This window comes from Cherax quadricarinatus, chromosome 28, assembly GCF_038502225.1.
Source record: "Cherax quadricarinatus isolate ZL_2023a chromosome 28, ASM3850222v1, whole genome shotgun sequence".
In the NCBI taxonomy this organism is placed as follows: Eukaryota; Metazoa; Arthropoda; class Malacostraca; order Decapoda; family Parastacidae; genus Cherax; species Cherax quadricarinatus.
In genome coordinates, this window is record NC_091319.1 from 8336659 (window position 1) to 8350701 (window position 14043).

At 41.3% G+C, this 14043-nt stretch overlaps 1 protein-coding gene across 17 annotated transcripts in view; it reads right to left on the bottom strand.

Moving 5' to 3' along the window:
- LOC128693269 (caskin-2) overlaps nt 1-14043 on the bottom strand; it is a 1211837-nt gene that overhangs the window by 30163 nt on the left and 1167631 nt on the right. For 15 of the 17 annotated variants that reach the window (XM_070089381.1, XM_070089382.1, XM_070089377.1 and 12 more), the window contains 4 exons: nt 7917-8071; nt 6420-6557; nt 5444-5586; nt 4388-4523 (listed from right to left, as the gene is read on the bottom strand). In XM_070089381.1, the coding sequence (XP_069945482.1) occupies nt 4388-4523; nt 5444-5586; nt 6420-6557; nt 7917-8071 (572 nt within the window). The remainder of the gene's footprint in view (nt 1-4387; nt 4524-5443; nt 5587-6419; nt 6558-7916; nt 8072-14043) is intronic. The other 2 variants (XM_070089378.1, XM_070089379.1) reach the window with 2 other exon arrangements.

Genomic DNA, 14043 nt, shown 5'->3' on the forward strand with positions numbered 1-14043 from the left:
GGAAACAAACAGGTTGCAACACTAGGGTTGGAAACAGTAAATGTATAAAAGGCATTCAGCATGAAGTTATAAATAAAGACAATAGATCGGGTCAGCAAACAAAGGGGGACAGCAGAGGGCAGCAAGGGACTAGCTCCCTTAAGGTCTCAGTTTTAATATATCATGGAATTCCCCTAATAATGGCAATCAAGTCTCCGTCCCTGACTTTCGCTTGGCTGATTTCATAGGACTGAAAAATTACATAGGTGGGCTGAACTGGAATGACCTGACTAAGGGTCAGGTAGGTGGTGATGGTTGCCGATATGACGCTTTCTAGGGCATAGTTCTAGCTGCTCAGTCAAATTATGTTCCAAATAGGGAAATCAGATCAAACAAAAATGATCCTAAATGGATGAACAATAGATTAAAATATCTCATTGGTCAAAAGAGAGGCATATATAGGCAAATCAAAAGAGGAGAGGGGCAATTAAGAAATCGATATATTCAGTTAAAGAGAGAAATAAAAAAGGGAATTAGAAAAGCAAAAAGAGATTATGAGGTTAAAGTTGCAAGAGAATCGAAGACTAACCCAAAAGGATTCTTTCAGGTATACAGAAGTAAGATCAAGGACAAGATAGGCCCACTCAAAAGTTTCTCGGGTCAGCTCACTGACAGTGATAAGGAAATGTGTAGAATTTTTAACACATGCTTTCTCTCAGTTTTTACACAGGAGGATACCAGCGATATTCCAGAAATGATAAATTATGTAGAACAGGACGATAATAAACTGTGCACGATTAGGGTCACAAGTGACATGGTCCTTAGGCAAATAGATAAATTAAAACCTAACAAATCCCCAGGCCCTGACGAATTGTATGCAAGGGTTCTAAAGGAATGTAAAGAGGAGCTTAGCAAACCTTTGGCTAATCTTTTCAACACATCACTACAAACTGGCATGGTGCCAGATAAGTGGAAAATGGCAAATGTGATACCTATTTTCAAAGCAGGTGACAGGTCCTTAGCTTCGAACTATAGACCAATAAGCCTAACCTCCATAGTGGGAAAATTTATGGAATCAATAATTGCCGAGGCAGTTCGTAGCCACCTTGAAAAGCATAAATTAATCAACGAATCTCGGCATGGTTTTACAAAGGGGCGTTCTTGCCTTACGAATTTATTAATTTTTTTCACTAAGGTATTTGAGGAGGTAGATCATGGTAATGAATATGATATTGTGTATATGGACTTCAGTAAGGCTTTTGACAGGGTCCCACATCAGAGACTATTGAGGAAAATTAAGGCACATGGAATAGGAGAAATTTTTTTCCTGGATAGAGGCATGGTTGACAAAGAGGCAGCAGAGAGTTTGCATAAATGGGGAGAAATCAGAGTGGGGAAGCGTCACGAGCGGTGTTCCACAGGGGTCAGTGTTGGGCCCCCTGCTGTTCACAATCTACATAAACGACATAGATGAGGGCATAAAGAGCGACATCAGCAAGTTTGCCGATAACACCAAAATAGGCCGTCGAATTCATTCTGACGAGGACATTAGAGCACTCCAGGAAGATTTGAATAGACTGATGCAGTGGTCGGAGAAGTGGCAGATGCAGTTTAATATAGACAAATGCAAAGTTCTAAATGTTGGACAGGACAATAACCATGCCACATATAAACTAAATAATGTAGATCTTAATATTACGGATTGCGAAAAAGATTTAGAAGTTCTGGTTAGCAGTAATCTGAAACCAAGACAACAGTGCATAAGTGTTCGCAATAAAGCGAATAGAATCCTTGGCTTCATATCAAGAAGCATAAATAATAGGAGTCCTCAGGTTGTTCTTCAACTCTATACATCCTTGGTTAGGCCTCATTTAGATTATGCTGCACAGTTTTGGTCACCGTATTAAAGAATGGATATAAATGCTCTGGAAAATGTACAAAGGAGGATGGCAAAGTTGATCCCATGTATCAGAAACCTTCCCTATGAGGATAGACTAAGGGCCCTGAATCTGCACTCTCTAGAAAGACGTAGAATTAGGAGGGATATGATTGAGGTGTATAAATGGAAGACAGGAATAAATAAAGGGGATGTAAATAGTATGCTGAAAATAGCTAGCCTAGACAGGACTCGCAGCTATGGTTTTAAGTTGGAAAAATTCAGATTCAGGAAGGATATAGGAAAGTACTGGTTTGGTAATAGAGTTGTGGATGAGTGGAACAAACTCCCAAGTACAGTGATAGAGGCCAGAACGTTGTGTAGCTTTAAAAATAGGTTGGATAAATACATGAGTGGATGTGGGTGGGTGTGAGTTGGACCTGATAGCTTGTGCTACCAGGTCGGTTGCCGCGTTCCTCCCTTAAGTCAATGTGACCTGACCTGACTAGGTTGGGTGCATTGGCTTAAGCCGGTAGGAGACTTGGACCTGCCTCGCATGGGCCAGTAGACCTGCTGCAGTGTTCCTTCGTTCTTATGTTCTTATAAGAGTCAGTTACATAACGACAAAAACATTGAAAGCATTAAGGTAGACAAGGCATTTTCACCTAAGATGTATCTCTGCGGAATGCACTACGACCTGTCATAACACTTTACTACTGAGAGTGGACCCTGATGTATGATGTTAAAATGACTATCTTCTGACGTGATGCTGAGAGTTGCTCTCCCATCTTAACGGATCGTAACACACCCACGTAAACGTACAGTAAAAAATAGACAAAAGCAATTAATCCTGATAAATGCCACTATTGTTAAGTGGGTAGACAAATGAATGTTTGTGTGATACAATTTTAAGACTATCTGGAAAAGAAAAAGAAATGAGCTTAAACAAGTTTTCACCAGATAACCATATAAATGAAAAGAAACTCGTTATCAGACAAATTTTTAAATGGATTTTAATGAAAACGGGACCAAATATTTAAACTTTTTTGTATTTAAAACTGGAATATTCGTGTTTTATTTTATTTATATTATTTACAAAGCACGATAACCGTTTGGTTACTGAGTAGTTTAATCATACTCCGCTTGAAACAGAATCAATTTGGCACTATAACTTAAACTGTCGTAACCAATTTCCTCTCATATTACATAATTCAAAACCACGAAGTAAATATAAAACAATTCAACATATTTTCACTTCTCTCTAATCGCATCAGTAATTCGTTGTTGTCGGTCGGTTCAACGAATTTAGAAGTACGGGGGAAAAAAAATTATATATATACACCATTTATGCTGCTCTTAGGCAAGCAGCCTATGGGAAGAGTGGTAACCCTCCCAGAAGAGGCCCCTTACTACTAGGTTCAAACACTCAACGCTGATGTTACCAGCAGGAGTATTCCTCTGAGGTGTGGTTGTGTCCACAGTTATTGAGATACGACAAATGTGGATTACACAATTACTGTATATAAATTATGAAGACTAAACGACCTGGAAGATATACAGTTACTACATATAAATTTATAACAAAGATATAAAAATGTAGACATGGTTGATGGAATATGCAACTTTAAACTACATAAGAAATAATATAGAAGGGATAGAAAATATTTCTTTACGGAGTCGTAGATGGTTGGAATAAAATAAGGAAAAGTGTACCATAACCAATAGGTATTTAACAAACTTATTGTACAATATTTAAACAGAAAACGGAATAAAACACAAATAAGCCGCACATGGAAATAAATGGTATCAAATACCGACACAGTGGAAATATAAACACACATGCAGTATAATGTGATCCTTTATTGACGTTTCACCCACACTGGGCTTTTTCAAGTCCCACACAGATCTGTGTGTGACTTGAAAAAGCCCACTGTGTGGGTGAAACGTTGTCAATAAAGGATCACATTATACTGCATATGTGTTTATAAAGCCGCACATAAAAGAGAGGAGCTTACGACTACGTTTCGGTCCGACTTGGACCATTTATTTAGAAGACGGAATATCACGAGCATAACTCCCGCAACTACAAATAGGTTATTACACAGCTGTACAGTAAACCCTTAATTGTTGCACGGTAGTAGTATCAATTCAGTAAACAAACAGCAAATACGTTCGATACATCAGCTGGAATAGCAAGCAACGAGAAACTGCATAACTTAAAATGGATGCTGTTGTATTCCTAAGAAAAACAGTTAAACTACCTTGCTGTAAACGATACCTACACCATTTTCAGAACAGTAAACAAATATTTCCTTTACATTAGCTAACAAAGCCACACAGCACTACTCAAAACCAAATTTTAATTTCTTTTAATGGAGTACACAGATAATGTAGTTTATATGTAATGAAATACTGTTTGGCACAAAAGAAAGCCACTAGTATGCAATGCAGTATACTGGAAAAAAAAAGAAAAGGCACAAAGAAATCACAGTTGAAAATATATCAGCGGTGATTGAGTTCAGCAGTACTTACCCTGACTCCGTTGTTGAGGAGCTCAGGAACATTGAGGTGGGTGGCGGGGTCGTGTTCCATGGAGCCCAGGCTGGAGCTGGACGAGTGGTAGCTGTGACGGAGGATGGAGCCGCTGTCGTAGCTCTGTCCACTCAACCTGCACAAACCAACACCACGCCATCACTAACTGAAACTCATCACAATATCCCCGGCACCGAAGCCACTACCCCCACACCACACCGCAGCACAAGACTCCGCACTATAACGCATCACTTCATACTACACTACATCAATCCACACATCATACTGACTCACGAAATCGTAATGACACGATTGCAAACACATCATACTGCACTACACCACACTGCACATCACACTGTCGCCCTTCGGCGAAACCTTACCACTTCAACAATAAAAAAAATCTCATTATTTCCTCACATCCTAGTGATCTCAATATTCAAAAGTGGCAATCTCGGAAAACACACAATCCATCCTAGTCAGAGAAATGCTTGCAGGCCCATGTTCATCATTTACCCCAAGTATCCGTTATTTGTCCAAAGTTCATTATTTTATGTTAAAACAAATAATGTAGTTGAACGGAGCATCAGCAGTCAGTATGACCTGCAGCACAAACAGGATAACATCAAGGCTGATTTACATATTAATAAATAATATTCAATATGGTGCTACTGTCGACCCTTCAAGAGAAGCGCCTTAATGCTAGTGAAGGGGTCTTGATCTAAGGAACCGGGGCTACCCATCCCTTTCTTGGATCAAACCTTATTACCTCTCAATTCCTTGGCTGCTGGGGAATGGGGGGTAACCAGGAATGGGTTCAGAGCTTCCCAATGTTGATTATATATAATCAGTCCTGGATAGACTCTGAGCAATAATTATATTCAGTGACTCCAAAATAGCTTATATTTATTTGTATTTTAAACTATGTTCCTTTGGACACAGTGAGGAGAATGAGGACAGACAGGGGACTTGAACCGTAGTCCATACATATGGCAGACTCAACTCAGTAACCATTCAGCCACAGAGGTTACCAGAGGAGGAGGCCGAGGAGAGACTGACCTGTGCTGATGAGAGTGGGTGGTGGTGGAGGCGCGGCCGGAGTCCAAGGAGGTAGTGGAGTTGCGACACCCTCCTGACGACGACGCTGTTGACCCTGTGGTGGACGACCCGCTGCCTGACCCTGGACTTGACCGCCCCGGAGACTGTGACACATTAATGACACTATTATTTATTACATTATAACCTAATATATCACAGCTTCCTACACTTAAGAAAAAGCGCCATGATAATTCACGTTTACCCATAAATTGGAAGAAGAAAGTGGTCGGTAAGTCTGCAACGTTCTGGTTTGTATTTTCATTAAACAGATTGCAAAACAACTATAATTCCTGTTCATCACACACATTATATATTAATGGTATACACAACAAGTAGATGAGCAAGACACATATATAACACATGAGTATCTTTACGGTGAAGATGAGTCGCCAACCAGTGGTTTTATTGATCACTTCAATCCTCGGGCATCTATCTACCTTAGAGTGGTCAACACTGATGGACTGAACACCTCCTTTCAAGTCTGAGGAACTAAGCATCTCAAACTATGACTAACGAAATAGTAATAACGCGATTGCAAACAAACCACGGAACAGGTGGGGATTTGAACCCATGGCAAGAGTCCTAAAACTCAAAGACCACTCTGCCAGCTGGCTCTACTAAGATTCATCCAACTAGGTATATTTCTATATACCATAGGAAAGTTAGCATGGGCCACCACTGTAGCCACAAACTATTTCTTCAAGTCTTCCAACAAATTCATCGACACTGGGGACTAATCGCCTAAAACTACTTTTACAAGTTTTCCACTGTGTCCGATATTTTTCTCTCTCTGCTGATTTGATAAAGCCACTGGGTGGTGAAACGTATCCACAGTAAATATACCTAAGTGTTGTAAGAACAGTTACAACCTTGTCTTAATTAGTACAAAGAAAAACGAACTAGATGAAGAGGCAATACGAGTGACGGAAGAGCTCACCTGGACATCAATACCCTGGTCCTCGAGGGAAGTCTGGTGTTGGTAGGTGAGGTAGTATGTGTTATCTTGTGTCAGGTGGTGGGGAGACCCAGGTGACGTCTTAGGGCACATCAGGTGCGCAAACTGGGGCATTTGCTGCTGTAAGAACAAGATGACAGTCGAGGGTGAGGGAAGGGAATGATTGCAAGCTTTAACAATACCCCCTACAACGTTAAAGTTCGCAACAGCAAAGCCCTTACCTTAATCCTAACACTCCCGATCCAAGGAACTGTATCCTTCAAAGAAGGGTGCTTTCCTATTCAAAGGGATAGGAACTAGTCTCCCCTTCCTCACTTCGCAACTCATTACCTTACAATCCCCAGACTTTAAAACAGTAACCATTTTAACCATAAAATATAAGCTACAATCACACCACTAGCAGAATCCCTCCCCCAAACGCACACACAACTGCTCGTACAATACACCACCAAACTACAGTCATTATTGCTATCACCAAATCATAGCTACAACCATGACACACCTTTAAGTGCACCACAGTCTCTGACTTCACTGATTATCATACTATACTGCCGTTACCCTCAGCCTTTATCACTATAACCAACATGACTGTCACCGCAACCAATAGTACAATAATCATCACAAGTTTTGACAATCCCAATCAATAACCCCCGACCTCTTGCCACCATAACTATCACCACAACGCAAAAGATAAAGAATGACCTATCACGATAACCCTTATAACTATCACCACAAACACTACCAACATTATCACAATCCTTGTTATCAAAACTACTGTCAATAATTATCACCACAATCACGACCAATACATCACAACCACGACCAACACAATCACAAAACACCTAATTGATATTGCTGATATATACCCTAGCAGCTGTGGAACCTGCTTATATACACCTCCCTTCCTCGGATCAAACCTGATTACCTCCCAGTCCCAAGGCCGCTGCTGCATGACCAATACGGGTTTAGTGTTTTCATGATAATATTTATTCACAAGTTACATGAATAATTAATGACACCGTCATCGTCACCTTTTAAGACTTGACTTCAGCATGTCAAGTCTAAGAGATTATTAAGATCAAGACTGAAAAACAGGCTAATGATACCTGGGGAGGGTACAGGTAATAGTAGTTGTACCTGAGGAGGGTATAAGAGCAAGTGTACCTGGGGAGGGTAGTGGTAAAAGCATATGTACCTGGAGGGTACAAGGGCAGGTGTATCCGGGGAGAGTATGCGTGTACCTGGGGAAGGTACGGGTAAGGGCAGATGTACTTGGGGAAGGTACGGGTAAGGGCAGATGTACTTGGGGAAGGTAGAGGTAAGGGCAGATGTACCTGGGAAAGGCAGAGGTAAGGGTAAGGGCAGATGTACCTGGGGAAGGTGCGGGTAAGGGTAGATGTACCTGGGGAAGGTACGGGTAAGGGCAGATGTACCTGGGGAAGGTAAGGGTAAGGGAAGGTGTACTTGGGGAAGGTGTACCTGGTGTGGCGCAGCAGGGAAGGTAAACTGCTGGTTGTGGTAGTGTGACGGTGAATTATTGTTGTTGCTGCTGTTGTTGTTGTTGCTGTTGCTATTGTTGCTGCCGCCACCGCCGCCACCCAGCCGCCCCAGCTGCCCATGATCGCACCCGACACCTGAAACAAAAATATTTACACTTAAATAAGAACACAGAAAAGAAGCACTGCATCAGGCCTACTGGCCCATAACAGGCAAGTCCATCTCTCACCTACTCATGTCGAAGGCAGCTCCTCACTGCTTACCTTTTACTCACTGGTAATCCAGATTCATCGAGGCCTATGGCCAGGTATCATCAGATTACGTTGTGAATGAGAACCCTCGAAATCAGTAACAGGTATATAACGTTGATAAATTAGACACATGTGCAACTCTTGGGTATCTTTGTTGAGGAAACGTTTCGCCACACAGTGGCTTCGTCAGTCCATACAAAGGAGAAACTTGAACAGGAGGAGAGTGAGGTAATCAGTCCCTCAGCCTTGAGTCAATGTGGTCAGTCCAGAACAGAATACGGCGTATGAGCGGAGAAGCAGCTTATAAACCGTAGGCAGGAGAGGTGCAGCAGTCGTAGGTGGTGTCACCTACGACTGCTGCACCTAATTTATCAACGTGTCGGTTCTGTGAACCATTCATCTACAATCCTGTCAGACACTGCAACTTCTTGGGATCTTAATACTTGGGAATTCTTCGCTTGCCTAACCCTTGGGCACGACCTACTTCCACATTGAACAAATGTGACACCACCTATGACTGCTGCACTTCTCCTGCCTACGGTTTATAAGCTGCTTCTCCGCTCATATGCCGTATTCTATTCAAGATTGATGGACTAACCACATGGACTCAAGGTTGAGGGACTGATTACCTCATTCTCCTCCTGTTCTTCAAGTTTCTCCTTTGTATGGACTGATGAAGCCACTGTGTGGGGAAACGTTTCCTCAATAAAGATACCCAAGAGTTGCACATGTGTCTAATTTCTCACCGTGTCGGTTCTCTGAACCATTCATCTACAAGGTATATAACATACGAACATAAGAAAGAAGGAACATTGCAACAGGCCTACTGGCCCATGCGAGGCAGGTCCAAGTCTCCTACCGGCTTAAGCCAATGCCCAAACCCAGTCAGGTCAGGTCACATCCACTTAAGGAAGGAACACGGCAACTGACCTAGTAGCACAAGCTAATCAGGTCCAACTCACCCCCACCCACACCCACTCATGTATTTATCCAACCTATTTTTAAATCTACACAACGTCTTAGCTTTTATGACGGTACTCGGGAGTTTGTTCCACTCATCCACAACTCTATTACCAAACCAGTACTTTCCTATATCCTTCCTGAATAGGAATTTTTCCAACATAAAACCATTGCTGCGAGTTCTGTCTAGGCTAGATATTTTCAGCATGTTATTTACATCCCCTTTATTTATTCCTGCCTTCCATTTATACACCTCAATCATATCCCCCCTAATTCTACGCCTTTCTAGAGAGTGCAGATTCAGGGCCCTCAGTCTATCCTCACAGGGAAGATTTCTGATACATGGGATCAACTTTCTCATCCTCCTTCGTACGTTTTCCAGAGCATTTATATCCATTCTGTAATACGGTTACCAAAACTGTGCAGCATAATCTAAATGAGGCCTAACCAAGGATATATAGAGTTGAAGAACAACCTGAGGACTGCTATTAATTATGCGTCTTGATATGAAGCCAAGGATTCTGTTAGCCTTACTGCGAACACTTATGCACTGTTGTCTTGGTTTCAGATTACTGCTAACCAGTACTCCCAAATCCTTTTCGCAATCAGTAGTATTAAGATCTACATTATTTAGTTTATATGTGGCATGGTTATTTTCCTGTCCAATGTTTAGAACTTATCATTTGTCTACATTAAACTGCATCTGCCACTTCTCCGACCTCTGCATCAGTCTTTTCAAATCTAATGCTCTAATGTCCTCGTCAGAATGAATTCGACGACCTATTTTGGTGTCATCGGCAAACTTGCTTATGTTGCTCTTTATGCCCTCAGCTATGTCGTTTATGTAGATTGTGAACCACAGGGTACCCAACACTGACCCCTGTGGAACACCGTTCGTGACGCTTCCCCACTCTGATTTCTCCCCATTTATGCAAACTCTCTGCTGCCTATTTGTCAACCATGCCTCTATCCAGGAAAAAAAATTCTCCTATTCCATGTGCCTTAATTTTCCTCAACAGTCTCTGATGTGGGACTGTCAAAAGCCTTACTGAAGTCCATATACACAATATCATATTCATTACCATGATCTACCGCCTCAAATACCTTAGTAGAAAAGTTAATAAATTCGTAAGGCAGGAACGCCCCTTTGTAAAACCATGCTGAAATTCGTTGATTAATTTATGCTTTTCAAGATGGCTACGAACTGCCTCGGCAATTATTGATTCCATAAATTTTCCCACTATGGAGGTTAGGCTTATTGGTCTATAGTTCGAAGCTAAGGACCTGTCACCTGCTTTGAAAATAGGTATCACATTTGCCATTTTCCACTTATCTGGCACCATGCCAGTTTGTAGTGATATGTTCAAAAGATTAGCCAAAGGTTTGCTAAACTCCTCTTTACATTCCTTTAGAACCCTTGCGTACAGTTCATCAGAGCCTGGGGATTTATTAGGTTTTATCTATTTGCCTAAGGACCATGTCACTTGTGACCCTAGTCGTGCATAATTTATTATCGTCCTGTTCTACATAATTTATTATTTCTGGAATATCGCTAGCATTTTCCTGTCTAAAAACTGAGAGGAAGTATGTGTTAAAAATTCTACACATTTCCTTATCACTGTCCGTGAGCTGACCCGAGTAACTTTTGAGTGGGCCTATCTTGCCCCTGATCTTACTTCTGTATACCTGAATCCTTTTGGGTTAGTCTTCGATTCTCTTGCAACTTTAACTTTATAATCTCTTTTTGCTTTTCTAATTCCCTTTTTTATTTCTCTCTATAACTGAATATACTAATTTCTTAATTGTCCCTCTCATCTTTTGATTTGCGGCTCTGGTGGCCTGGTGGTTAACGCTCTCGCTTCACACGGAGAGGGCCTGGGTTCGATTCCCAGCCAGAGTAGAAACATTGGGCGTGTTTCTTTCCACCTGTTGTCTATGTTCCCCATCAGTAAAATGGGTACCTGGGTGTTAGACGACTGGTGTGGGTCGCATCCTGGGACACTGACCTAATTTGCCCGAGATGCTCAGCATAACAAGTGGCTTTCTATGTAGTAGTATGTCATTGTTGTCAGCTAGGACTGTATACCATGTACATGTACTTGTAGTAAATAAAGATTATTATTATTATTATTATATATGCCATTCTTTTGACCAATGATATGTTTTAATCTATTGTTCATCCATTTAGGATCATTTTTGTTTGATCTTATTTCCCTATTTGGAACATAAGTTATCTGAGCAGCTAGAACTATACCCTGTAAAACGTCATATCGGCAATCATCACCACCTACCTGACCCATAGTCAGGTCATTCCAGTTCAGCCCACCCAAGTAGCTTTTCAGTCCTATGAAATCAACCAAGCAGAAGTCAGGGATAGAGACTTGATTACCAGGCCAGTATTTGGGGAATTCCATGATATATTAAAACTAAGTGATTTGTGATCACTTTCCCCAAGCTCATCATTAACCTCAAGATTATTAATTAGCATTTCCTTGCTGGCAAGAACCAAATCAAGCAGGTTATTTCCTCTAGTTCGTTCAGTCAGAAATTGTTTTAATAAAACAATCCTGAATCGTATCAAGAAAGTCACTTGACTCTAAATTTTCTGTCAAATTGCTCCAGTCAATCTGTCTATAGTTGAAATCTCCCATTAGCACAACATTTTCGTATGTAGATGCCTAACGAATTTCGTCCCATAGAAGTTTACTGCACTCCCTATCAAGATTTGGAGCCCTGTAAATCACACCCAAAATTAGTTTTTCACGGCCCTCGAGAAGCTGTAATCAAACAGCTTCAGTGGCTGACGCTTCTAATTTTATATCTTGTCTAACACAACAAATTAAATTGTCTCTGACATACATCGCTGCTCCACCACCCTTCCTGTTGACCCTGTCTGTGGAATAATTTATAGCCTTGTATGTGACGTTCAGAAGGCATCTATCTTTCAGATTGGGTCAGGTCTCTGTTATAGCAATAATATCTATGTTTCCTGCACTTGCAATTAATCTTAGCTCATCTGTCTTATTTTTTACACTCCTGCTATTGGTATAGTAAACATTAAGGGAGCTAGTCCCTTGTTGCCCTCTGCTGTCTCCCTTTGTTTGCTGACCTGATCTATTGTCTTTATTTATAACTTCATGATGAATGTCTTGAAATGCTATGACTCTCAGGGATTTAGTGTATGCTTCTGATAATAGTAATAATAATAATAATAATAATAATAATAATAATAATAAACAAAAATATAAAACATTCTTGAAAAAAGCATTTAATAAAAGGGAAAATAAAAGCGCTAAGGGACAGTGTGGGATGACACAAGCACACTAGTGTACAGTATTATCAACTGAGCTGTTACTTCTGTCTCGAAGTATTCAGGAAAGACAAAGATAGGTAGACTGTACTTACGAAGACTGAAAACGCTGAAAATGTTCTCTCTGGATGATGCCAGGCTGGCATTCTGGTTGACCAGGCAAACACCAGACGAGCTTGGCCTATAGCCGGGCTCCGAAAGTAGTGAAACTCTCGAAACTCTTCAAATGTATATCAAAGGTTAGCATGCAGGAACCTTACTGTGATGAGAATGATTCTTCTTATATTTTTATGAAGGTATAAAGGAAAGTTAACACTGACGACAGGACACCACTAACGTAACTCTTGCTGTTGTAGCTACAAACACTGAAGACAGAACACCACCAACATAACTCTGCTGCTGTAACCACAAATGGATAAGTTTTGAATAGGTAATTAGTACTAATTACTCCATGGGGAAGTGGAAAAAAATTATTCCTCCGTAAGCCACGCATGGCATATGAGGCGGCTAAAATGCCAGGAGCAAGGGGCTAGTAACCCCTTTTCCTGTATACATTATTTAATTTAAAAAGAAAAACTTTTGTTTTTCTTTTTAGGTGACCCTGCCTCGGTGGGATACAGCCGGTTCGTTGAAAAAAGCACTACTTAAGAAACACTACCAATGTTCACTATGTAACATCACCCAGTATCCTCCACCAAGACTCCACGCTACCATCCTATACCGCACCAACCTTCAATCGCTAACACTATCATCCTCCCTTCGCTATTCGAAAAATCAAATTATAGTGTCAAAAGCAGCACACTAAAACTGCATGTACACCACAAGTCGAGGACCGATGGTATCATACGGGCCTCAGGGACCAAATTCCAGAAATAGTTGATTCTTGACACGACCCCTGCCGCCTACTATCCCAAGCACAGCCGCCTGTGACCCCTCCCCTATCCTGGTCACCACTATCCCTAAAACAAACATTACAACTCCCTTACAACAACCACTACAACCACCACCCGTGTTACTACCACCTACAACCAATCCTCCATCTCATTAACCAGCTCACACTACGAACTCTCCTGCGAATACAGTAACCACCCCCACCACCATCACTTCAACCAACCCCACAACAACCCCTACACATCACCCTAGCCCACAATAATAATAATAATAATAATAATAATAATAATAATAATAATAATAATAATAATAATAATAATAATAATAATAATATCACCGGCAGCAACAGCATCACCACCAACACATACCCAGAGCAGCAAGAGCAGCCAATGAAGACACACAGCAACGTCTGAGCTTGCAGAGTCAGTCAGCCAGAACCGCTAGAAGACACCACCCGACCTTGTGTGTGCCGCATCTCCAGATGTACATATTAGGAGGAGATGTATTCAGCTGGGACATGTCCGGACTGGAGGTGTTTATTGCTATGCAGCGCTCACAGCAACACCAGGATGACGAACTGGCCTGAGATACATGTTTTCTAGCCTTCACAGCAGCACCAGGATGAGGGAACTGGGCTGGGATACATGTTTTCTAGTCTCACAGCAACACCAGGATGAGAAACTAGCCTGGGATATAT